At 29.1% G+C, this 26,077-nt stretch overlaps 5 protein-coding genes across 6 annotated transcripts; 1 reads left to right on the top strand and 4 right to left on the bottom strand.

Annotated features, from left to right (window-relative positions):
• Positions 1–255: 255 nt before the first annotated feature.
• On the bottom strand, positions 256–5,243 carry LOC123262701 (RNA-binding protein spenito). The gene is made up of 2 exons (XM_044725047.1): positions 4,947–5,243; positions 256–4,372 (listed from the first exon to the last, which is right to left on the bottom strand). Exons 1-2 carry the CDS (start codon positions 5,066–5,068, stop codon positions 2,161–2,163), a joined length of 2,334 nt encoding a protein of 777 aa, XP_044580982.1. The 5' UTR covers positions 5,069–5,243; the 3' UTR covers positions 256–2,160.
• Positions 5,244–5,782: 539 nt separating this feature from the next.
• LOC123262624 lies at positions 5,783–8,598 on the bottom strand. Its single transcript, XM_044724902.1, has 7 exons — positions 8,231–8,598; positions 8,070–8,152; positions 7,869–7,999; positions 7,489–7,772; positions 6,955–7,418; positions 6,621–6,879; positions 5,783–6,487 (listed from the first exon to the last, which is right to left on the bottom strand). The coding sequence occupies exons 1-7, from the start codon at positions 8,277–8,279 to the stop codon at positions 5,946–5,948; spliced, it is 1,812 nt and encodes a 603-aa protein (XP_044580837.1). The 5' UTR covers positions 8,280–8,598; the 3' UTR covers positions 5,783–5,945.
• A 115-nt stretch (positions 8,599–8,713) lies between these two features.
• LOC123262627 (putative gamma-glutamylcyclotransferase CG2811) lies at positions 8,714–10,365 on the top strand. Its single transcript, XM_044724904.1, has 5 exons — positions 8,714–9,004; positions 9,103–9,413; positions 9,587–9,727; positions 9,823–9,935; positions 10,051–10,365. The coding sequence occupies exons 2-5, from the start codon at positions 9,204–9,206 to the stop codon at positions 10,142–10,144; spliced, it is 558 nt and encodes a 185-aa protein (XP_044580839.1). The 5' UTR covers positions 8,714–9,004; positions 9,103–9,203; the 3' UTR covers positions 10,145–10,365.
• Positions 10,366–10,710: 345 nt separating this feature from the next.
• LOC123262626 (protein CDV3 homolog) lies at positions 10,711–13,765 on the bottom strand. The gene is made up of 3 exons (XM_044724903.1): positions 13,430–13,765; positions 12,467–12,900; positions 10,711–12,372 (listed from the first exon to the last, which is right to left on the bottom strand). The coding sequence occupies exons 1-3, from the start codon at positions 13,604–13,606 to the stop codon at positions 12,234–12,236; spliced, it is 750 nt and encodes a 249-aa protein (XP_044580838.1). The 5' UTR covers positions 13,607–13,765; the 3' UTR covers positions 10,711–12,233.
• A 3,450-nt stretch (positions 13,766–17,215) lies between these two features.
• On the bottom strand, positions 17,216–25,561 carry LOC123262757. Of its 2 annotated transcripts, XM_044725155.1 has the most exons (6): positions 25,414–25,561; positions 25,232–25,323; positions 24,770–25,042; positions 18,519–24,674; positions 18,226–18,442; positions 17,216–18,004 (listed from the first exon to the last, which is right to left on the bottom strand). In XM_044725155.1, exons 4-6 carry the CDS (start codon positions 24,640–24,642, stop codon positions 17,425–17,427), a joined length of 6,921 nt encoding a protein of 2,306 aa, XP_044581090.1. In that variant the 5' UTR covers positions 24,643–24,674; positions 24,770–25,042; positions 25,232–25,323; positions 25,414–25,561; the 3' UTR covers positions 17,216–17,424. The 2 variants fall into 2 exon arrangements, with proteins under 2 accessions (XP_044581090.1, XP_044581089.1); XM_044725154.1 differs by lacking the exon at positions 25,414–25,561 and having other exon boundaries at positions 25,232–25,403.
• Positions 25,562–26,077: the final 516 nt, after the last annotated feature.

The following is a 26,077-nucleotide window of genomic DNA, read 5'->3' on the forward strand; positions in this document are numbered from 1 at the left end:
TAAAACCAATTTTATAGAAACTCAATAGCTTACTAAACTTATAGAACTTAACATTAAAACATCAACAGTAGGAACTTGGGCCTCGGTTTTAGAATAAACACACATTATTATTTTTATTATCTGCATATCGGCATCTATTTTATCAATTTTTTTTCAAACACACCTAATACACTTGATCCACTGCACCTCTTATCGTCGATTCTCCTCAATCATTATTTTGTTTAATTACTGTTTTTTTTTATTTTTTTTTTTTTATTTTTTTACTATGTGTCATATATATTTATTTATTACTTTTATAATCGCGTAAATCGATCCATAAGCCTCAGAGTCAATAAATACATTAAAAAAACCTAATCAATACTTAAAAAAAAAAAAAAAAAAAAAAAAAAAAAAAAAAACAAACATAATATGATCGCTAAATAATAGGAGAGATCGACGAGTACACACTAACAATCACTTTTGTTATTTAAATATTTTTTTACATCACTGTTCACAATTATTTCTTTCATTTTTGTTATGTTTACTTAATCATCATTAATCAAATTTATCTGTTTGTAAATACTAAACGCAAATTATCTTGTTCATTTTCGTCAATAGTAATCGAATAGAAAAAAAAATTTACACAAAACAAATCGCATATCCTTATCATCAAGCTGCACTTTAGCCACCAAAACAAAATACTTCACAATATAAATTTTTAGAACCATATATTCATTGTTATAGTTAACTACTGTTATTATTATTATTATTATTAATAGATTGATATTTTTGCATAATTATCTATCGTTTTTGTTATTACTTTGTTTTATCATTACCTTATTACGTATTAATATTAAAACAATGATATTTAAATTATTAAAACGTACAAAATATCCAGCAGATGCAAAAGAAACAACAAACTGTCACTGAAAATACATCGAATCCCTTGATCGTCACAATATTTACCAGACTCTACAGAAACTACAATTTTTTTTCCTTTTTTTAAACTAACAGTTAAACACCAGCACTACGGCCACAATGGTACTAATTCAATGAAATCACGATTTTCTTCTAGTTTTTTAACAATTATTCAAATTTTCTTTTTCATTTCAGCACAACCACTTACACAGTGAAACAATTTTTCATCTAAACGATTACAAATGATTGATTAACTATTGATATTAACGATGAATTTTTGTTCATTATATTAATGAATTAGTTTATTAATTCATTACCTCTCTCACTCTCGCTCATCGCTCTGGTATATCTTTAACAATAATTCGTTCAATTATTACTCGAATGACTTATTGGTTCATGGACGTCCATTTTTTCGAAATCGATGAGTACCAACTCTGCAGATATTTTTTTTCTTTGTTTTTTTTTTTGGATTTTAACAATTAAAAGTTTAATTAATTCCTTAGCGAGTTAATTGATAATATACATGTATAAATTTTTTTTATAAGTGTAATAATAATTATAGTTATAGTTATAGTATTTAAATTCATATGTATGTAATTGTAAGTGTATGATTTATGTCGAATCAAAAGTGTTAATATTATCTGCTGATATCTAACAATCACTTAGTTATTTAACACTTACGACACGATAATTATTCCATAGCTCGTTAGTTTTTACTTTAATAATTTTTCAACTTTTATTTGTTGTAAAATTATTAATGAATACGTAGTGGAAGAAAAAATCATTCATCAAGTCATGATGCTAATTTGTATGTTAGTTAAAAAAAAAATTATTAACTGTCTGTCATAAATTTTGATCATCATTATTTTTTACTGTAAAAATAAAGAAAAATCTTAAAAATTCAAGGCAGTTACTTCATTTAAATCCATTATTAGCAATATATATAATACAAAAAAAATTCTTATTTGTCATAAAATTATATTTCTTTACTCAAGAAGAGTAAAAAGATATAATTCAATTTTAGCAAGAAATTAGATTAAAAAAAACTCCTGACTCGAATACTACACAATATGTAAAAGAAAAAAATTATTTATATATGTATATATATGAATGCATAATAATAATGATTGATATTATTAATCAAAAATCTAATTCCATTGTTTGAATATTCTGATAAGAATTAATACTAAAAAAATGAGAAAAAAAAAGGAAAAAATGTTATCAGTATTAAAAAAAAAAAAAAAAGTATTAATAAATTATTGTCTAGGCACTGCCACCTTTGACAACAACAATTACCAAATGATCTTCCTTGAGTCCCTCTTCACTGAGACTAGGACACGTCCGTTTTAGCAGTTCCGTGGAAAAAGCACAAGGTGGAAAAGCGTAGAGTACTCCAGTACCCTCAGTGTCCTTGTTTAGTAGAGAAATAACACCCGCGGCTTCCTTTTGTTTTAGATAAGACACTAAATTTCGGAGCGGCCGTGTCTGTACATTGGCATCGTCGTTAGTGACCGCAGTGCTTGATCCAGCAAGGCCTAAGAAAATGGCATGAGAACTAGAGGTTTGGATGCGTTTTGACACATCGTCAAGCTTCGGCTGATCAAGGCGCAATCTTTGGGTGATTCTTAACATGTGTTTGCCTTCTTCATCTTTCATCAGAGCATCAATTATCTCAGTATCACCATCCGTGAGATGGAATTTTGCTGGAAATAGCGAGTTCTTCAAAATGAGAGCGCCTTGCCAAACAGCTATTGATTTTCGAGCAACTTCAACAAGCGTGCGTGAGGTAGACAGCATTCCAGTGCGTGCATTCTCTGAGTCTGAGTCTGAGTCCATAGGTCTTCTGCGTGGTGATCTTGAGCGCGATCGATCTACACCTGGTTCTCTGGAAATTGATCGTCTGATACCACGAGGTGGTTCATACTCCAATTCAGGTGGTGGTCTCCTAGTTGGCCAATCGGTTTCGTCACGTATATAACCTTCAGGATAAGTTCCACGGTAAGCGCCACCTCCGCGACTCGCGCCTCCTCGACGATCGTGCCAGTGTGCGCCTCCTCGACCACGGAATCCTCGTGGAGGGTAAGAAGTGAATTCTCCTTCAGGACCATAACTTTCGTAAGGTGGTTCATAGTCTACAGGTACTCGTGGTCTAAATTCTCCACCCTCTTCTGCATAAGGTCGCGGTTTGAATCCAAAACCTGGAGTCACATCAGCAAAATCAACTCGAAGTCTTCTGTCAGGTCCACCTAATGGGAATCCACGCATTTCTTTCACCGCCGCTTGAGCTGCATCTATCGAATCATATAGGATGTAACCATTGCTGTCACCTTTTATGTAATCAATTTTTTTTATCGCGCCGAATCTGTCAAATTCACGCTCCAACTGTGGAACCGAAGTCCAAGGTCCTAAACCACCAACCCAAATACGAGTCGTCGGTGTGGCTTTACCATAGCCTATTTTACATTGAAACTTACCAATGTACTGACCAGACAATTCAACCTTACAGCGATGCGCCATGTCCAGAGTCTGAAAACGAACGAATGCGTAGGCATTTCCAGTCCCAGGTGGTGGTCGTTTTATATCAATATCATCGACGATTCCGTACTTGCTAAATATACGCCGTAATTCTTCTTCAGTGATATTTATCTCAAGATTGCCAGCAAATAAAGTCCGCGTAGCCAATGGATCATCTTCTGGTGAAACGTGATGGAGATAATTCGGAAATTTATCTTTTTTATTTTCAACGCGCTCAAAGCCGTGGACAGGATGACGGATCATCATGTGTCTAGGTGGTCCGTAGTGGTGTGGTGGTCCTGGATGATGGACATGAGGTGGCCCATGGTGCAATGGTGGTCGTACGAACTCATGATGCGGTGGTGGTATTGCTTCCCGTCGCATTTCACGGTGTGGCGGTATGCCAACCGGCGGAACGTATACTCTTTCATAACGTTCTATTGGCCGGTGTCTCTCGGGTCCTGGAGAGCGTGCATAATAACGATCATACTCTGGCGGTGTAATTGAACGTGGACGGCGATAAGTTTCCGGTCTTTCGTAAACTGGTTCAACAATGGCCATTTTGTCGTAAATCATTATTCGTGGTTTGGCATGTTTAGCATCTCGTGCATCCTCAGAGCTTCTGAAGACGATAAATGCCACTCGCTCGTCTAACTCATGGGCTATTCTAATGGAAAACTCACCGAACTTTTTAAACTCACGGTATAGGGTGTCTTTAATAATTTCATCGCTAGCTTTTGGGTGAATAGCACTGACGCACAAGGCTTTGTAGCTGCTGTATGGACGCTCTGGTGGCAATTCACGTGGAGGTGGTGCTCGTAGATACTCATCTCGGTGTGAACTAGACTCTACAAAACGTGCGTGTGATGACGCCCGTGGTGGAGGACTTGGACTACGAGCTCCTCTGCTTCGTCGGCGTATTCTTTCGGGTGTGATACGCTCGTCGCTTGATTCATCGTACCTGATAAATTCACAATTTATTATCAAAAAAATTTTAATTTTGTTTTTTTGCTTTTTGCATCAATAAGATATGTCTAAATTGTTTTTATGCTCCAAAGATCAGTGATTGCGTCAATAAAATAGAATTTACTAGTTAATATGACATGTAACGTATTCTTTTATTATATAATTATATAAATATTTAAACGTTATTTATAAGTATCATAAATATATATTTTATTAACAAACAAATTATTTCTCTAATAATTTATAAAATAATTGTTGATGAGTTGTTTAAAAAAAAAAAAAAATAAAAAAAAAAAACAATGATTGCATTGTTAAATAAGAATGATAATTAAATAATTATCCACTACTACTATATTTATAAATATTTGATGAAGCTTCTAATGACATCCAATAAATGCTCATGACTAGAGAGCAGGAAAGCGTGTAGTTAATTGATTAAAAAAATGTCAACTCTAAATTATTAAAAGAGTTATTAAATATTGGTTATCATTGTTGAATAGTAATGAACCTAACGGTAATGTAGTAAAATATAAATAATGGCTGATTAAGAATGAAAATAATGCACAAACCTTCCCATCGAGGATCTACTTCTCTTGACGCGCGGAGGAGTGTCTCTGCTCGAGCTTCGTTTCATTGTATTGTGAATCTTAACCGTTATTTTGTGCCGGTCGTCACGCGGAATCCCAATCATCAACGCTGACAAATGCACGTTTTACTAATAATACAAGCTTCGATGAATATAAAAATATTATTATTTAATGTATTTGAATATATATTTAATAGAACTTAATTTTAGAGCGTCAGATTTATCAACTGTGTGTATGACAATGCCACTTTAACGAGAACTCACTCTGCAACTGAACAAAATGGCTGACTGTATTCGAGCTGACCTCTACTGAGGAATAGAAGCGTCTCTGTAAGAATACTTACTTACATGTGTACAAACCTTTACGAATTAATTATTCTAATTACAAAAATAAAAACATGTATTTTTTCTGTCATTACTATTGGTAATTTTTAATTAAGAAACAAAAATGAATTATATCAATAGAATTACATATAAAATTTTACATCGATTAATTAGTTCTTATAATTTTTCAGGAAAAAATATTTGTTATAAATATAAAAATTTTCTTAAAAATTGATTACTCTTAGAATGAAAAACAATTAATATGTTTACTGAATATGAAAAAAAAAAAATTCCATAATAATGCCATAATAAAATTTTGAGATGAAATGTATGTCAAACCAATCTATTCGTGATGTGATTGGTCGAATATATCATATGCATGAAAATATATGCAAACTCTATAGTCAAGGCGCGCGCAAATTTGAATTCTAGTACAGTTTTAAATATTCTTAAGTTCAAAGGTTACCTCAAGTTAAAAAAAAAAACTTTGCTAAATTAAATGGAATTATTGATTTATTATATAGAAAACACTTGGAGGTTTAAATGAAAATGTTTACATTGTATTTAGTAAACTTACGATGTAAGAATTGTAACATTATTGTTGAAAATAATTTAGTTAACGTTATTATATAAATATTTCAAAAAAAAAAAAAAGAACTCAAAATATAAAGAATGGATTGCCCCCGTTGTAGTCAAATTCATCCATACCATATAAGTCATCGTACTCATCAAACTCATCGACACCAAGATCCCAGAAATCATCAGGACCTACTTCATCACCATCATAGGACAAAAATTCATCAGATACATCTGATACGGTAGCATCTTTGGCTTCGACTTCAAGAAGCGGTGAAGGTTCAGGAACTCCCTCCCATTCATCCAAAATAAGTGAACTGACTATAAGATGTAGCTTTAAATTATTGGTACGTATTTTTGTAACAGCATCAGCAGTATCTAGTACGTCTGATGTTACACCTGTATTAAATATATTCAAGAATCTTAAATTAGGTGCAGTCTCAATCAATGCAATGATTCCTGGATCACGAACTTTTTCACAGTTTTGGCAGTGTAACTCATGTAAAGTTACAAATCTACTCAGTGTTGAGTCTGATACTCCATAAATATCATCTAACATTAATACTTCTAAACTGGGCAATGATATTAATGCTGAAATTCCCGCAGCTGACACTAATGAACAACCTGAAAAATAAATTTTATATTATTATTATTGTAATAATTTGATACGTATTTTGAAGAATTATTTTTTCATATAAAAGTCATTCTTTTAATTTAATTCATAATTATTATTTTCTAAATAATTCAAATTACTTACTATTTATATTTAAATACTTTAACTCTTTACACTTTGATGCAAGGGAAGTGAGTAAAGTATTGGATACTTCTAAAACCTTAGTAAGATTCAAATGTTGTAAACTGCTTGAGATCGTCAGTTTATTTATTTTTTTTATGCTGCAATTTGCTAGTGATAAGTGAGTTAAATGAGGTTTTTCAGCGATAAGTTTCAAGTTATCATGTCTAACGACAAATCCATTCAAGGTCAATGAGCGTAAATTCTGTAATTTACGGAATACCTGTTGCAAATAACAAATTAATAACCAACTAGTTTTTTTTTTGTCATTTCATTTTAATATGAAAAAAATACTTACTGCACTTTTGGGGTTTCCCAAGGATCTCAAACTAGGATCAAAAGAATTGTAAGACTGTAACGTCGACAAATGTATTTCCTCAATCGAATCATGAGGCAAAAATACCAAAACTTCAATTTTAAAATGTTTTTTAATATCTTTTATTTCTAGATACCGAAGTTTTTCAACTTGTGCCAATAATTTGGATAGGTCTTTAACGGGGTATTTGTGTAATTGTAGAGTTAGTCGGGTGATATTTCTACAATGTTCTCCAATTATTGGTAATACTTCAGAATTACATCCTAAATTAACTGTAGAGAAATTTAATGTTGTCAAAAAACGGCCACATCTTTCAACGATTTTCTCAAAAGCTCGGTTTTTGATCTTTTTAATCTTTTTGGGCAAATGTATCAATTGTTGTGTCAAGTCTAACGTTCTAATATCATGCCAAGAACGTGCACTAACGGCTTGCCAGCGTTTGCAAACTGTAATTATTTATAAAAATTAATAAATAGATTAAGATAAGTGCAACAATAAACCAAAAAATCAAAATACCTCGTTCGATTCGCATACGATCAGTAATTGGTAAATAAAGAAAAATATTTATCAAACAATCATCATCAATCTGATTTATATAGTCGATGCCCTCTATTTTTTGATCTGCTTGATCCCTCTTCTGTTTTGGAATTTTCTTTTGTGCTTTTTCACTTGTTTTGGGTTGTTTCGATAACATTTTTTCTACGTCATTTTCACTAGGCTGTGTTTGGGGAAATGAAGGCACTATGCGCAATGGTTTACCATTGAATAGAACTTTTTTTTTACGTCCAGCATCGATAGCTCTGGAATTAGATAAATTGATTTATTAACAAACGTCAATTACTTAACATGTGATGATCAAATAAAAAAATTGAATGAAATATAAACAAAATAATTACTTTAAAGCGTGTTCTGGATTAAGAAAAGTAATAAAAGCAAATTGATATCTATTGACATTGACAAATGGACCACGGCATTCGATTACTTGTCCATACACAGAAAACGTGTCTTGTAGGATTTTCCTGTTAATCTACAGACAAAAAAAAATAAACATCAATATCAATGCATTAAATAATCAAATAAATATTATTTGTAATTACTTTTCCCCTGAAATTAGAAATGTACAATTTCCTGATTGGTTTTTTATCTTCAGAGGAATCCGGTACATCTGATGACAATGAATCTATCCAAACAGAAAATAAAAACGTAAATTAATATATTAATTAGATGAATTAAATTTTAATATATAGAAATTATTTACCCAGAACAACAAATTTATTTATGTTATTCATCTTTTCAATTATTTCCATACAAACTCAATAGCTATTTATTGAATAAGGTGTGATTTATCATTAAAGTTACTGAGGAACTACGCAAATATTAATAAATATGAACACACATATTGTATGGTTGTATACTGTCGTCGAATAACCGAAATTTTTATTTCTAAACCACGTTTTTTTTCTAATGATCAAAAAGAAATTTTGTTTTGCAAGCCTATGATAACCAAAATTTTCCAACAACCAATAAAACTTACATCGTTGTACCAACGCTATTTAGTTTTTTTGGCAGATGTGAACTAAATATATAAATGTATGTACACATATACATATTTACGTATCATGTAAGTACATACTATATATTTATTTATTTACATTAAGAGTTCATTTCACTAATAATTAATTTCTTATTTTCAAATAGATATTATACAGCCTGTACAATGTTTTGATTTTAAGAAAAAAATATTTTTTTTTAATAATATAAAAATATCCTTCGGCTTCAGTTACTCGCATGTGAACTTATAGTCGGACTACAACGTCAACCTGCAGTTTATTGGTTAGATTTCACGCGTGTGTATTTTAAAGAAACGATAGCGCCCCAAGGAAATAAAAATAAATAATTGCAACTACGAAATCATCACAAAAATTTTTCATGCAGATGATACGCTTTGTTGTTGAAGACGTAAAATATATAATAAGAATATAAAACCAGTACCAAATTATCTATATAAACATATAACAACAATAATGATAAGGTAAATTATAAATTCAAGACTGGTAATCATTCAGTGTCAAGTAGTACTGTAAGTCGTGAACATCTATTTGTTTTTTAATCTATATTTATCATTTGCAGGTAGACATGTAAAAGTGTTATTCTGGATGTTATAGGTGAATAAAAATAAATATTTATACATCAATTGACACGAAAATTATAAAGAAAAATAAGTTGTTAAAATGTATGAGAATTTATTTAAGAGTCCATTGCACCGTGTCTTTTTATATGGTACATTGAAACGTGGTGAACCGAATCATGAGTTGGTTCGCGATACTGCTAATGGTTATGCAAAGTTTTTAGGAATTGGAAAAACAGTTAACAAATATCCACTGATTATTGGTACTCGTTTTAACATTCCTTTTTTATTGCATAAACCTGGTGTTGGCCATGTACGTATTTTCATTTCTATTGATAATAATAATAGACTATTATTTAACTGCTAATTAAAGTGTTTACTACTAGTTGAATATTTAGTTAATATCGGTAGACAGATAAGAATTATAATATTATATTATCTAATCTTAGTGATAATAATTTTGAATGCCTTAATTTTTTTTCCTAGCAAGTACTAGGCGAGGTTTATGATGTTGACAGTAAGATGTTGGAAAAAATGGATCAACTGGAAGAACACCCGACTTTTTATACACGAATGGAAGATGATGTTTTATTAGCGCCAGATAAACCAGATTTTAATTTTGATCAGGTGATTTTTTTTTTTTTTATTTATCAAAGCAGTAGGAATTTTTTGCTTACTTGATAAGTTTTAAACTTTAATTGCAATAAATTACTTGTTTATAGGGTATTTCATGTGCAACAAGAGCTCACATATATTTTCTTCCAAAATTCAAAAGCTCTTTACTTGAAAAACCGATGTACCAAAGTTACAGCAACGAAGGAAATCACGGATTAAAGTATTGTGAAAGAATAGATCGAGATAATTCTAATGATTATCGTGATGAAGTTTGTTAATTTAGATATTTTTTGTCCCTGTCTTTTTTTTTTCTTTTTGTATAAAAAATAATCCAGAGTCAACTTTGTTGCGCCATGGCCATTCGTCACTTCAGCGGTCAAGAGACAGGGAGGCGCGATTGAATATTTGAGAAAATTAATCAATCCTTAAGTATGGCTTCATAATAACATAAGGTAAAACGTAACAACAATAAGTGAGAAGGATGAAAATATGCCAAGTAAAATAAATATTATCGACAAAGGAAGATTGGGAAAAAAATTCTTATTATGATTTATTGTTAACATTTTTGAAGCACTTAGATTTGTATAAAATATAATCATTACTTATTTAACAAATCAATAAATATGATATATATTTATCACGTATATAAATTAATAAAAGTAAAATGTTTTAATTCTACCGGAACTTCATATTACAGACACAATTTGAACAGTATTTTATTTAATTATTTTGAAACACATTTATTATTATTTTTTTGCATCATACTTGCAATTACTTTATTTTCTTTCAAACAAAATAGCAATGCTATTTATATAGAAATTTTACAAACTGTAAAAAAAAAACATCTATACAACTGGCTAAACTTTATCATTTTTATTTTATTAATTTTTTATTTAATTATATTAATCAATAATAAAAATTAGAAAAAGAAGTGACATCGCTTATATTTTCGTTAAACATAAAATGCATGATAGTTTGTCGTTTTTATACATGTAATTCACCTTTTTTTTTTTTTTTACTTTTCTTTGAATTTATGGTATTAATTATTTTGTCACTAAATTGCTATGTGATGTGATACTAACTAAATAAGACCATAGAAATAATTTTTATGATTACGAACAAAAATTCCATAGGCAGCAGCTATAAAGACATTAACATGTTTGATGAAAGTTGCATAGTTTTTTTTTTGTTAATCATCATTTTGTTGCTTTTTAATTGTCTTATAATAATAAGAGCCATAGAGCTTAGGAACGTTTATAAAAATAAGTTGCATACGAATATAAATTGATAAAAAGCTTTACTAAAAATCGCATAACATTAATATGATAATTTTTTTGTAAATTAATTTTTTAGATTACGATAATTGTTACAGGCAATTTCGAAATAATTGGTATAAAAAAAATTGGCTTAATATCACACAAAGAAAAATCAATAAAAATTATTCTTGTAGTAAAGTATATATATTAATGTTCAAAAGCTCTTATGACGATTATTTTATGGTCATATACAAATCTCTTTACACCATATCCTTAGTTTACGATTTTTAAAAAATATTAACCTAACGAAAATTATAAAACAAACGTCAACAAAAATAATAACAGACATACTAATAAGTTAAAAAAATTGAATTTGTGATTGTAAATCACAGTTGTCTGTCGCATTAATTTATCTTTCATTATAATTTATAATTATCATATTATTATTATTTTTTTATATTTATTCAAACATCTCTACACATTCGAATGATATATGACAACTCACTTTGAGTTATTGCATTCATCTTTCATCGCGCACCAATTACAATTAATTATTTTTAATCTTAAAATCGCTCATTTGTCCCGAAGCCCAGCTCGGCAACTTGCTTTTCATCCTTTACAATCAATCTCTTTTGTCTATAACGCGTAGTAACATAATAATTTGCCTAAAAAATTTTTATTTTCATCCTAAATTATAATTATATTTAATATGTAACTATCGCATAATTCACATCTTTCTGCAATGAGAAAACTGTACTTCCAAATTGTAATTTGTATTTATTCTACTATTGTTAATTTTTACTCTTTATTTTTATAAATATTATTATTTGATTAATTGTTACTATAAATATTACTGTTAATTATCATTATACATCAAATTTATGAGATCTCTGGGATGAACAGATCTTTGCATCACGTAAGAATGATCAAGTCGAAACTGATATATATTTATTAAAAGTGAGTTCAAGTTCTGAGCATACTGCACACTATTTATTTAAATTTACTTAATAAAACAAAACAAGTAAAATTAAAGATTAATTAAATTTTTTGCTAATATTAAGACACTGTTAGTGTGTCGAATAATTAATATTTATTATCATAAATTTACGCACATTACGCACAAATGCAGGTTTGCAACTAATTGTCGCAATTATGACATAAATATTAGATAATGATAATAAAAACATGACTGGGCTACGAAACAGAGCTAAGTGACGATTAATCGATGATGATTTTTTAAAATTTAATTTATCATCAAGGTTTCAGCTCTGGTCTTGAGATAATGCACCGTATTTGTTGTCAAGCGATAATTTTGGAGTTTGCGACTGGGAGTCGGGCACACCGTATGATCTGTTACTGCCTCGGTTACGCACTTCTTCAAAAGTTCCTTCATCACGTTTCCTGTGAATCAAATAAAAAAATAAAATTAAAACAAAAGATCAAAATAATGTTAGATGATTCATGTTAAATATTTGCAAGTAAAAAAAATAGTTACCGTCTTCCCCAGACACCAGTCGAATCACTTCCACTCTGTGGTTGTTTAGCATTTAACGTTGGAAAATATTCTTCACTGCGTATATCAGGAGCAACATTTTTCATGCGCGATCTATGACTCTGAGGTGCAGATGATTGATTCCTAAGGTGTGGAGTTCTATATACCTTCGTTTCTATTGTGCTGTTCTTTTCAGTAGTGGTGGCTGGTGGAGCAGCTGTAGCTTCTTCTTCAACAACTGGAACATCTGTTTTTTTCCATGGTCCACTTTGCTTGGAGCCAACTTCACCGGATTCGCCATCTGAACTGTTTTCGACACCACCTCGTTCATCATCGCTGCCGTTGGATAATTTATCATTAACTTGTAAATTTCCCAGTTTCAGACCTGTGTAATCTTTTCGTTCTTCCGTGAATTCCCGCCATTCCTCATCTTCTTGCTGTTATTAAAAATTAATTCATCAGTAAAAAATAATAAATCATTAACTATTGTTGTCATTAATATTTATAGATTTATATCATATGAAAAAATACTAATTTTTTTTTTTTCACGAAAATTTTCGTAAATTCTACCATCAAGTTATAACCTGAATAATTACTTAATAATAAATTATCAATAAATACATATAAATTAATTGATCAAGAGAATTAATGTGAAAGTGGTGGATCGTGGTTACATAACAGGTTGATGACTTTATAGTGCTGTAAAAATTGTAATAACAATAACAGTAACTGAAGATACTTATGTTTTTTAGCACCTGCTGGCAACTAGGGTTAATTTATTTAATATTTTGAATCTATGACGTTTATAGAAAGATAAAACATGGCAGCGCATATTCGTCATAGCCTAAATTTTTTGTACGGTTACTCTAACCATTAAAATTAAAAATTAAAATTAGAAAAAAAAACAAATTTAAAAAAATAAAATTAAAATTCCGTTAAAATGGAAAAAGCTAAGAAAAAACTTACTTCTATAGTTGGTGTGTCCTCTTCTTCAATATTTGACGGTTTTTCTTTGAGTTTTAATTTTTCCATACGTTTTCCTGTTTCCTCAAGTTTCTTGGCAATCTCATCGGTGGTCGTAAATTTTTTTCCTTTAGATTTCTTACGATCTTTCTTTGCAAAAAAATCATCTAAATCCGCCATTTTAATAGTCGCACTTTACACTTTTTAGACAATTATTGTTCAATGCAATACAAGTAATTTGTTATTTTAAAAAATAGATACGTGTAGTTCAACTACTTTTACGATACAGTATGTAAGGGGTACAAGTGATCACAAGTGATATGGCTGCGCCTGAGCTACGACCACATGGGCTTGTCGTGCCAACCGGAAGTCGATTGTACTGCTCAGTCAAATTCATTTCTTTTATTACGACTTGCGCTAAAATTATCAACTTATTCTCTCGCCATTTTTTTAAAGTTCAAATGTTAATTGAATAATTAAAATTTTCAATATTTTTTTATAATTTGTTTGCTTTATCTTAAAAATTATAAAAATTTTATAATTTATTATTTAATAACATGGAATTGATGAGTTTTATTATTAGAATAATTAATTTATCCCTTAACAAGAGCAGTAAATAAAAAACAAAAAAAAAAAAAAAATTGAACAACAAAGTTTATAAACAATTATATAACATAGTAGTACATTACGAATTTTATATAATGAAAATTTGTATAATTCAAACAAATTAATCTGGGATTGAAAATTTTTTTTCTATTATCTGAAATTTAAAACTTAAATTCTTCCGTCTAACATAATGTACTTATTTTTGTCTCTTTTCGACAAGTTAATAATTATTATTTCAAATATAAGGATTCTTTTATTATTTAAAATGATTAGTCCATTCGATACGATAAACAGGATTTGGGAATAATCGAAAAGTACAGTAAACGCTCAATAAAGTTACGTAAATTATCTTTTTTGCTCTTGTTAGTGTTTTATAAGAAAATTGAAACAGAAATACGATAACTTTATTGAGAGTCTACTGTATATTTACGTTTAGTACTTTGTTATGATCTGATCCGATGTTTAGTAAGTTTTTACTGCTGTAGATGTCTCAATATTCTAATTATAGTTAGATTCGGCTCAGATCGGCGGGCTCTTTAAAATTCGCTAAAGAATACGAAAGTATCCTGTTCCTGTTAAGGACTTTCGTGAATAATAATTAATATTATTATTAATTTATACTAGTTAGGATGAGGATTTGGCATTCGGTATTATGAATGATGAGATTTTATATGCAAGTTATATGGGATATATTGTAAGATGTTTCATATACAGGAGTTACTTGCTTACTGCTATATCTTAATTTTCCTAAGTTTTACATCGAGTTAATAACTTATTTTAGAGGGGAGATTTTAGCTTTAGGGTTGGATTTATTATAAGAATGATTTCTAATTAGTCGATTTCTTCAAGAGTGGGACTCAAAAGTAAAAGTGACGCCTTCGCTTAATTTTCTCTCGGAAAAGTGAAACTAACCATGTGTTTAACACATGGCGTCGTAGTCGTTGCCTGGTTAGAAGAAAAGCCATAAAAAGGGAATATTTAGTTTAGCCTAGGATAATAAAGTCCTTTATTCAAAGTCGTAAATTGTAGTATTTTGCTAGAGTCTCTAAGAAACAAAGATGTATTTGTTATTTAAGATTTTAGTTTCTCCTTTTTATAGCTTTTCTCGAGATATTATATTTTATTTTCCTCTCGAGTGACCATTCTATATTTAAGTATTCCATATGTTTTTTTTTTCTTTGTTACGATGTTCTTAATATTATTCTTATTATTTTTCTACAAATAATTATTCTTATAATTATATTATTAATCAATTATTTGTCTGATTTGAATTTAAATAAACCGCTAATTTATATCCTATGTAGATGGCGGCATGTGCTGCTACATCTTACTATATAGTACTAACCACAACTTACTATATAGTACTATGTTCTAGAATTTAACTAGATGTCTACATATGTATTTTCTGCAACGTTATAACCGTTGCTTATTAACTTTTAATACATTCATTTTGCCAAGTCTCTTTCAAAAAAAATTTTGAAAATTTATATTTTTTTTTGTATCAAAAAGTTGACAAAAAATACATGAAATTCGGATAACACTAAAGTTAGCCGACGTTTTTACTTTTTTGATTTTTTTTTAATTATTAAATTAGAACTAAAAAATATTTTTTAAAAATTGCACTTACAGTTTTTCAAATTTTTTACAAATGAAAATTCTTTTTTATTATTTTGTGATAATTTTTTTAATAAAAAAAAAAAAATTCTAAAAATTTTTAGATGTCGGCTAACTTAATTTTCATGAAATTCGGACTTTTTTGTTCTAAAGTCTGTCAAAAATCTAATTTTCAAAATTTTTTTTTTGATCGTAGTCCACTCGATGTATTTAAGTATACAAATTAAAACCCTGCCGGGTTTTTATGTTTCAGATAAGCTAATCAACTGATATCATGGAAGAAGTGAGCATTAATTTTTTTCGAGGCGGGTATCTTCAGACCACTATAACTTTAATTCTACGGAATGTTTTTAGCTAAAAATTCAACAGTATACTCTTGAAATATGTATAAATAAATGGCAAAAAGTTCAAAGTTCTATCTATTCATTGGTTTTTACAAAAAAATACTGAAAAATCAGGGCGTCAAACCAGAGGACTCCCTTAATTATTAGATTGTTTTTATGTGAACGTTTTTGAGGTATTAAGATTTGTATAAAATATTTATTTATTCATTGAAATGCACCTCGAAAATTTGACATATAATATATAAAGTGTGACTTTTAGATAAAAATACGATATTTATACAATATTATACATATATTTTGTTGGTCTATAAAATCTATACAATTGACTAGAACTTTACAATTCTTATTTTATTAATTTGTTATTTAATTAAATTAATCAGCGTGTCATTAAACATAAAATGTATAATAATTCAGAGTTTATGTAATAAGTGTAATTTTTTTTCCTTTAAATTAGATAATTCTTTAAATTAGACTACAAACGAAAATTCCATACAAAAATTTCTATTAACTTTATAGATTTTATTAATAATTATTAAAGCTTAAATTATTATCTTCAATAACGCACCGTACTCATTGTTGCAACTCGGGTATACCGTGGAATTTGTCATTGCCTGGGTTGTGTTCTTCTTCAACCAATGCTCGATCACGTTGTCTGTAAAGGAATTAAAAAAATAAAATTAATAAAAAAGCTCAAAATTATACTATGTGATCCATTTTAAATAATTCTAAATAAAAAAATTGATTACCGTGTTCCCAAGACGCCAATATAATCACTTTTACTGTGTTTAGTTGAAGAATTATTAGAATTTAAGTCTGAAAGAAATTCATCTTCCTGGATTCCTGAAGCAACATTTCGTAGTGCTGAAGGAGTAAGTGTGGATTTTTCAAATACCTTATTCTTCCGTGGTGACATCTTCTCCTAAATAGCTTTGGAACGCAAATTATAGTCAGTTCTGGTTAAAACATGGGTTAATTAATTGGAATCTGGGGTCAAAGTAAATCCCAGGATTTATAAATTTTTTTCTCAAGCATTTTCTATCTAGGAGGCTACTGTGCAAATTTGGCATTTCAACTGTCTTATATACTAAAATACTTGAATTATACGTTAACAAACGATTATATTTTATTATCTTTGGAATACGATTTCCAAAACTAATAATAATGATAATTTATCAATGTGGTTATGAAATTAATTTTTTTTTTAACAAAAAAAAACAATTTTTAGTCAATAATAACTTTATTTATAAATAGGTATGAAATCATCAAATAAAAAATTATAAATAGTTATAGTATAATTATTTCTTTCTAGTTTAAGGCACTAGAGTAATTGATAAATAACAAAGTTTTTTACATTACTAATCTTGAATATTAATTAATTAAATCAGTTCTATTTGGACTAAAATATTATTAAAGATTTCAAAAAATGTAAATTCATTAATTAGCTAATTTTTCACCGCTCAATGAGCAATAAGTTTTAAATCGATACATCGTAGATTTCTTAACGGCTTTTGTTAAATTATTACTAAAATCATACGGATCTTGAACTGCCATCACTGAATCTAAACTAAATCGTTGAGCTTTTTTATTTTTAGTTACAAAAGTTTTGTATAGTTTCATTTCATCAGGCAAATTTGTTAATTTTTCCGGCTTAACGATGTCTAATTTTCTAACTGGACGACCTAATAAAGGACAAATAATATTATTCTTATAATCAAAACCTGCACACATAATGAAAAACCCTTTCAACAAATCTTTAAAGTTATAATCACTATCGGCTATAGAAAAATCTGTGGAAGCTCCAGTCTCCCAACCACCAATCAATTGTGACTTTCCTTTGGCTATTATCAATGCTGCAACATTTGGTAAAATAAACTTTGTTTGTAAATAATATATCATCATCCAAGCAATTGCGTAACTGCAAATTCCATCTTCACCACCAAGATTACTTATATTTATCCAGTCTTTTACAAATAAAATTAGTTGTCTGCACAATGGGAATTTATCAATGTAGGACCTAAAATAAAAAGATAAAAATGTTAATTATGTGATTAACTTTTTAAAAAACAAATAATTAATAACAGTGACCAGGTTTTTTTAATTATGAAAAATAAATATTTTATATTTTCTTCAATCATTTCTTATTCAAAAATTTTGTAGTTTTTCTATAATTGAAACCTGTTAACTAATAAAGTAATAAATAAATAAAAAGAAATAAATCATAATGGTTTTACTTACTTAACTAACTTTGAACTTTCAACGGAAAGTCCATTAATGAAAGATAAATCGCAATCAATACTTGTAAGTTGATGAGTAATAGTAATGATTGGGATTCTACAATCCAAAACTGTTCGTTTGATTGTCCAAATATCTTCGTTCTGTTTTAAAGCGTGCTCTACTTCTTTCAAGAGCTCCGACGTATCAGTCTCAATAGTCCCTTTATAGTATAAATTATCTGTAAATAATTTTACAATGTTATTAAATCGATTACATAAGTAAAATGTATTTAGAAAAATGTACTTTATACATACTACAATCAACGAATAAATCAAAATCACTGCTTGTAGACCCAATTCCCGAAACTCTCGAACCAAGCGGATAAACTTCAGCTTTCATAAAATTGTTTATAGTATACTTGAGATCATCTATCAAAGATTTTTCTTCGTGTTCCATCAAAATCTTTACCAAATCTAATTCTTCAATTTTCGAAGCCATCATTTTCTCTGTATTAGCCAGTAGATCTTCAACAGCAGTTGGCAGCCGTGTTATAGAGTAAAACGGTCTATCTGCATAATACTGATGAAATTGACAATCCGAGTGATAAGTTAAAGTATTTTTAAAGCCATAGAAAAGCAACCCGCACGGAGGACAGAAATCACATACAAAATCCTCATATGCTACATATTTTTCGCACCTTTTGTGATGATGTTTTGAACTTAAATGTTTATAAAATTTTTTTTCATACTTAAATTGCTCGCTGCAAATCACACACCAATACCTTTGTGTATTCGACCAACTACGTTCTAATCTTGCATGAAAATCGGTCTTGAATTGTTGCAAATCGCTATTCAATTTGCATTTACTTTTCAGATGTTTGTATTGATTGATATGATCCTTCAAAGCTTCGTTGGTGTTTGGAACAACTCTATGATCTGTAAGATCACAAACGTGGCAAACAACATGCCGATAATTTTTGTCTTCCATAAACTCTCGAGCTAAACTCAGATCACTCAATTCATCTGGAACATCTTGGAACTTAATGTGATCCTGGATCATTTGCATTAAAAAAAATGAGTGTTCAATGCTACGAAAATGTTCATACACGATTCGCACTGAGTATGCAATACTTTTTCGGCAAATCATGCAATAAATTTTGTCTTCGTTAATGATACAAATTCGATTCAAACTTAACTGATTGATATATTGTAATTCCTGATCAATTGCGTAAATATCAATTTTTTTCGGTGTTTCATCTTCATCAATATCGATAAGACTCAAATCATTATCGTCTTTTAGCCCTTCTTTCCCAATTTCATCTCTAAAAATTTCGTTATCCTTTGCATTTAAGTATAATTGTTGAGGTACAGCAGCATTTTTATTTGAACTGTCATTATTTGGTAACTTTGATTGATATTTAAGAAAAGTTTTTCTTTTTTGTAACATTGGATCATATAGAACAGGTCTTACAACAAAACTTTCTTCATTATTAACAATCATTTTGACCCCGCTGTTGATGTTGGTGAGCTCCATTAAATCTCTGGTGTTCTTATTAGTAAATAATTGCCAAAAATGACCTGTTAAATGGACATGTAAATACACTCGAGATTCTAGTTTCTGAGAACAAACAATACAATATACCACACTTTTTTTCGCATCGTTGTAATAAAACACATCCCGAGTCAACACATTCCTTGAAGTTATTTTACTCTCTTTTAACTCGACAACTGGTGCTCGTAGGGAAATTAGAGTCTTAGTGTTAGTTTGAGAAATATTTAAAACTTTACTGCTGTCTGATATTGATTGATCCGTCCATAAAGTATCTTGTTTTCCGGATGGCTCAATTATGACAGGTCCATGTTTCTGTTGATGAAATTTACTTTCAATGTGTAACTCTACATCTATAATGCTTGGGAGAACGTAATGGCATGAATAGCATTTCATATTTTGAGATTTATGTGCAACAATATTATTTCTCACAAGTTTTTGATAAACATTAGACATTTGCGGAATATCAATCATAATATTCATATCCTGTTTTTTTTCTATCACATTACTTTTATGAGTTTCATCGTTTATATGAATATTAACTAATAAGGAAGTTTTCAAACTTTTTAAACACGCGTAACAAAAGTAATCTAAGCGATCTTTAAAAATGAAATTTTCAAAGTATTGTTTATAATCATTCTCTGATTCATTTAATCTTATATTATCTGAAATCAAAGTTGATTCAAAAACTTTGAGAGTAAAACTTTTCAAATTATCTTTATGTTCTTCAGTGTCAACATGTTTTTCAGACAAGTAAACAGGGCAATCGCAAGTGAAGCAATACAGCGAATTTGAGTCAATTTGGAAGATATTGTTTCGAATGAATACTTCATGAATATCCGACATATATGCCGGCATGGGCATAATTTTTTTCCCTATTTTTTTCTGTCTCACAAGAATTTGATGATCTGGATATTCCAAGTGTGCTGTTATTTGTAGTGATGACAATGTTAAATTACATAAATTGCAGAAATAATCATCGGCATGGTAATAGATATAATTATTATAACATTTAGATATCAAATCATTCACTTCGGATGGAGCAGATAGATTGGAAAAGTTGAATATCCTTGGATATAAATCACTTCCGATTACTTGATTGGCAATCGTTGATACCGCAGACTTTTCCGTACAGTCGTCCTGAGATTTAGTTTCGTGCTCCTCACTGTGTACATGTTCTTCAATGTTACTTGAAGTTAACTTAAAAAATACTTGACATTTAAAACACTTTAATTCGATGGAATTAACTTGAAACAAACTGTTTCTTACGCACATTTCTAAGAGATACAGATAATATTGACTTTTAAAATCCGAAGTTAGTTTTTTATATTTGACGAGACCGTGATGATTATTATCTTTTACATGTGTCATAACTGCAGACGGTGACAAGTCAACGCAACATAAATGGCAGTAATAATCTATACGACGTTTTTCAATAAAATTAATTAAGTATGTTGCAAAGTCCTCTCGTGAGTCGAGCAAAAGGTCTGAAACCGATTCATTTTTGTTCTCAAGAACAGTTGCATGATTAGCTTTGTGTTGATAACCATTAACATGCTGCTCAGCACAAATGTACGTTGATATAGTACATTCACATGATACGCACTTCAACGTTGAATTGTGAATCAAGAAAATATTATTTCTGACAAGTATCTCAATCAAATTCGGTATATATAAAACTTTGTTTTCAACAGCATCTTGATTTCTTCTTTTTTCCATCCACAAATTCTGATGATCAGAATCATGTATATGAGATAACACAGAAGATGGCGTAGAAAGATCTGTTTCACATAAATTACAAAAGTAATTGTGGTAACGCACTAGAATATAATTTTCGAAGCATTTAAGATACAATTCTTCTAAATCGTTTTTTACTTCATCATTAGAAGTATCTTCACTGCCAAATTCAGAAATCTTAGTATCGAATATTGGATTGTTGTTAGCAGTGATTTCCGATTGTGACAGCGTCTTAAATGTTGAAATTGAAGATGGAAGTTTGTGTTTATGTTTTTTATTACCAATATGTGCTTCAACAAGATTGATTCCAATAGAATATCCACACGTAAAGCACTCTAAATAATCAGCATATTTTTGAAAAACTCCATTTCTAACACAAAGTTCATAAAGATCTAATCCACATTCAATTGGTCTGGCTGACTTTTTCGTACGGTTCATAAGTTTTTGGTGGTTTTTACTATTTATGTGAGCACCCACATCAAATAAATAAATAAATTGAATTTGGCATAAATGACAGCCGTAACCATCACGGCGTTTCTCGATAAAATTATTAAAGTACATTACAAAGTGATCTTTTGATTCAGGTAATGGTGATAATGTTGGTTGCATTAATACATCAACGTTTTCAGTAGAGGTTCCGTCAGTGAAATTAAAAGCATTTGTAAAACTAGATAAATGATTTTCATCTTTAATGTGATCTTCAGCATTTTTATACTTCCCTAGGTCGCATTGACATGAGAAGCAAAATAACGAAGAAGAATTTTTGTAAAAAATATTATTTCTCACAAGTTTTTCGTAACTATTAGGTAAATAAGGCAGCCCATCACCAGAACTAATATATTTTCTTCTTAAATCCAATTGATTTTCATGAAAAGGTTCCTTCATATGTTCTGCAGTCATTTTTTCCGTTAAAAGGCAAACTTGGCATAAACTACAATAATATCTATTGCTCCATGTAAAAATACAATTTTCAAAGTATTTAACATAAATATCTTCTAATTCAGGCAACGATTTTTTATCAGGTACACAATTATTTTGTTTTATTGCAATAGCTGCGTTTACATGGTCTTGGTTTTCATTTGAAATAATTTTATCTGAGATTTTATTGATGCTCAAGTCCTGTAATGTACTAGACAATAAATTAATATTAATGTCACTACTGTTATTATTAATTGCACTTTCAGTATTTGCAGAGGCATAGCCTAAGCTTGTAGATACTTTAGATTCATTGACATCAATACTTTTTTCCAAACTATCACTTAAATTAAATTGGTCCGTAGAGTTATTAGTTTTTATTTTACAAATACTGGATTTATCATCATCATCAGTAAAATTATTAAAGTCTGGTTTTTGGAGAATCACATGGGAATCATTAATAACTATTTCTTCAGGTACTTCATTTGCAGAAATGTTTTTTAAAATTTTTTCATGTTCATCACTACTAATATGTTTTTCTGCGTTCTCGTATCCATCAATAATATAATTACATTTCCAGCACCGTAACTGTGTAAATGTAAATGGAAAAATACTATTATTGGCATATTTTTCACACTCCTTCAATGGCAAAGCAGCTTCATTGATATCGCTATCATTGATAAACATTTTAATACAGTCAGAGTGTTTAAAACTCTTAACGTGCTCTAATGCAAGATACCACCGTTTATTTGACTTATTGCATATATAACAATAATAATCATTCTTCGGCGTGATAAAATTTTTAAAGTATGTAATAAATTCATTGTCCGGCTTAAACCATGGTATTGATTGATGGTTATTAATCGCATGTTCGACAACAGAATTTTTAGGAATATTTATATTGCACAGTTTACACATAACATGATTTTCTGGATAATAATTTGGTGAAGCTGGATTCACAATTACTTGACTTATTTCATTGACTGCCATTAAATCGATGTGTTCTTGATGATTTAAATGCATCATCGTGTCAGAAGATGTTGAAAATTGAATATTACACAAGTAACAATAATAACCATATTGATTTTTCCGAATAAAATTGTCCAAGTCTTTAGAAAAGTCTTCCTTCGATTCAGAGGATTGCACTAACTGTTTCATTGTATCATCATTTTCGTTAATTAATACAGTATCATTTATTTGTAAAGAGAGAGATATGTTAGTCGCAGAAACGAATCCCAAATTAATTTTGTGATTTTGACTGTTAATATGATCTTCAAGTGTACTGTATGATGAAATAATAAAACTGCATGAGTAACATTCTAGTTGCTGACTATTGGATTGAAAAATATTATTTTTTACGAGCACTTCGCAGATATTTGGCTTACATGGAGCGCTACCAATACTAAGTGATAATCTTTTTTGTGACAATAATTCCTTATGTTCCAGATCTTCAATATGATTCATCACCGAACATAATAATAAATAATTCTTGTCACATAAATTACAGAAATAATCATTATGACGTTTAATAATAAAATTTTTAAAGTATGTTGGGAAATGATCTTCTGCAACATTAACAGTTGAAGACACTGTGCTACATGTTCCTGACATGAGCTCTTTTTTCTTCAATAAATTATTTTGATGAGTTTCATTGATAATATGTTTACTAGCATTTTCATGTCCAACAATAACACAATCACATATCCAGCATTGTAATTGTGTATAACTTAACAAAATAATCCCATTAGTAACAAATTGCTGACTAATTTTTTCAGTCAACTCATTAGTATTTAAATCATTCAGTCTTGTAAATTTCTGCCAATTTTTTGAGTGAGATGTTTCTTCTGTATGTTTAATTGACTCATACCAATAATAATGTGTTTCTTCACATGAATGGCAACGATATTCGTCGCCAATATTAGTGATACTATTTTTAAAGAACGTAGTGAATTCATTTTCTGGTCTGTACCATGGAATCAATTTATGTTTTTTACTCGCATGTTTTTGGAATGCAAGTTTAGAAACTAAGCTCTTACAAAGTTTACATCTAACATTTTCTTCTGAAATGTCTTTGAAGGAATCCTCGAAAAGGTGTAGTTTAGATTTATGCTCTGGTTTTTCTTTATGTTCTTGCCATTTTTCTTGAACACAGCATATAAAGCATGTTGTTAACTTATCTTCATCATCTAAATTTCCACATATTTTTTTCTTATGGTTTTTTCTTTTTCTAGACGGCATTGTATTCAATTTTTATTTTTCTCGTATGGTGCCTGAAAAATGAAAATTTATAATTATATTTATAGCACAAATAAAAATAAACTAATTAGTGATAGGGAAAATAATAAAAAAAATTGTTTATATTTACCATAAAAATTGATGGATATCAAATATCTACGTAAAATATTGACGTCATTAATGTAATTTCTTAATAAATTCGTCAAAGCTGAACTGTTAAAAAACAGTCGTATTTCTTTATTATATGATTTAATCTCGGCCTATTTTTTCAATAGATAAAATGACTAGGTGACCTTGATGTATTTTTTTCCTAAGCCACTATTGGTACACACGTGATCATAATCTGCGAGAACAGCAATAATTAAACAGAAAAAATTCCGTTTAATTAATTTCTCCAAACTTTCTGTGAATTAAAATGTTTATTAATTATTTTTTAAATTTATGATTATAATATAAGACATTTCCATCCATAATACGTAAGAAAGTCCTGACAAATTTACCCTATGTGCATTTATTAGGGCTATTTTACGTGTGAATACATATAATATAAATAATATTAATTTTAATAAAATTTACTAGAGGTTATATTTACATAAGAATACGGAATCCTTTGGAGATGATTCACTATTTTTATATCGTACACTACTGGCAATAACACTTGAATTCCAATAAATCATTCACAAACTGATGAAATTAAATGATTATTAAACTTATTAGAAATGTAAAAACCATATGACAATTTATAATAACCGTTTAAATATTAATTTAGTTTACCAAAAAATGCGAAGAAAATCTATTATGAAACTAAAAAATTAATATATTTTATCGTGTTGATCTACTGTATAATTTATAATAATTTATTCGAAAAAAAGTGAAATTTTGATCTTGAGAAATAATTTTAGGTTAAGCGTCTGCTTACAAATTTTACAAAATAAGTTTACTAATGAAAGTATATAAAAGTAACGCTCACATGTGGTTATTTTCGAATGGGCCTAGTAAGCTATAATCGTGAATCATCGTTCGTCTTCGGAAATTCAGAATGTATACACATCTGTGGATGTAATATACACAAAACTAACCTAGGACATAAAATAAACAAAATATAACTAACAAAAAAAAAATTACCACTAAAGTAGTGATCTATGTTAACAACAGACTTTAAAATTTTATATGAGCGGGAACGGATTAGTAAATCAATTAAGCTATTTTTATTTAAAGTAAGTTTTAATTTTTTGAATTATTGCAATTAAAAGTTTCGTACGTTTCATTTAGATCTTTTTTTTATCTCTACAATACTAAATCAATCATTGAAAAAGAAATTTAGATAAATAAATTTGTATGAACGGGAATAGATTAGTTGTTAATAGAAACAATAAACAAATAACAAATAAGTAATTTATATTGGACAGAAAATTTTAAGTTTTTAATTTTGACTTAT

Source organism: Cotesia glomerata, linkage group LG4, assembly GCF_020080835.1.
Source record: "Cotesia glomerata isolate CgM1 linkage group LG4, MPM_Cglom_v2.3, whole genome shotgun sequence".
Taxonomy (NCBI): domain Eukaryota; kingdom Metazoa; phylum Arthropoda; class Insecta; order Hymenoptera; family Braconidae; genus Cotesia; species Cotesia glomerata.

What these genes read in the sequence shown, in the direction of transcription:
- LOC123262701 (XM_044725047.1), bottom strand. Translation starts at nt 5,068, where the DNA reads ATGATTGGGATTCCGCGTGACGACCGGCACAAAATAACGGTTAAGATT. An exon ending in AGTAGATCCTCGATGGGAAG is followed by an intron (nt 4,373 to 4,946) that starts GTTTGTGCATTA and finishes TGAATTTATCAG; the next exon opens with GTACGATGAATCAAGCGACG.
- LOC123262624 (XM_044724902.1), bottom strand. Translation starts at nt 8,279, where the DNA reads ATGGAAATAATTGAAAAGATGAATAACATAAATAAATTTGTTGTTCTG. An exon ending in AAATAAATTTGTTGTTCTGG is followed by an intron (nt 8,153 to 8,230) that starts GTAAATAATTTC and finishes CTGTTTGGATAG; the next exon opens with ATTCATTGTCATCAGATGTA. An exon ending in TGGGAAACCCCAAAAGTGCA is followed by an intron (nt 6,880 to 6,954) that starts GTAAGTATTTTT and finishes TATTTGCAACAG; the next exon opens with GTATTCCGTAAATTACAGAA.
- LOC123262627 (XM_044724904.1), top strand. Translation starts at nt 9,204, where the DNA reads ATGTATGAGAATTTATTTAAGAGTCCATTGCACCGTGTCTTTTTATAT. An exon ending in ATAAACCTGGTGTTGGCCAT is followed by an intron (nt 9,414 to 9,586) that starts GTACGTATTTTC and finishes TTTTTTTCCTAG; the next exon opens with CAAGTACTAGGCGAGGTTTA. An exon ending in GAAGGAAATCACGGATTAAA is followed by an intron (nt 9,936 to 10,050) that starts GTATTGTGAAAG and finishes AAAATAATCCAG; the next exon opens with AGTCAACTTTGTTGCGCCAT.
- LOC123262626 (XM_044724903.1), bottom strand. Translation starts at nt 13,606, where the DNA reads ATGGCGGATTTAGATGATTTTTTTGCAAAGAAAGATCGTAAGAAATCT. An exon ending in AGGACACACCAACTATAGAA is followed by an intron (nt 12,901 to 13,429) that starts GTAAGTTTTTTC and finishes TTTTAATAACAG; the next exon opens with CAAGAAGATGAGGAATGGCG. An exon ending in ACTGGTGTCTGGGGAAGACG is followed by an intron (nt 12,373 to 12,466) that starts GTAACTATTTTT and finishes TTTGATTCACAG; the next exon opens with GAAACGTGATGAAGGAACTT.
- LOC123262757 (XM_044725155.1), bottom strand. Translation starts at nt 24,642, where the DNA reads ATGCCGTCTAGAAAAAGAAAAAACCATAAGAAAAAAATATGTGGAAAT. An exon ending in TGATTTATTCGTTGATTGTA is followed by an intron (nt 18,443 to 18,518) that starts GTATGTATAAAG and finishes AATTATTTACAG; the next exon opens with ATAATTTATACTATAAAGGG. An exon ending in GAAAGTTCAAAGTTAGTTAA is followed by an intron (nt 18,005 to 18,225) that starts GTAAGTAAAACC and finishes TTTTTATTTTAG; the next exon opens with GTCCTACATTGATAAATTCC.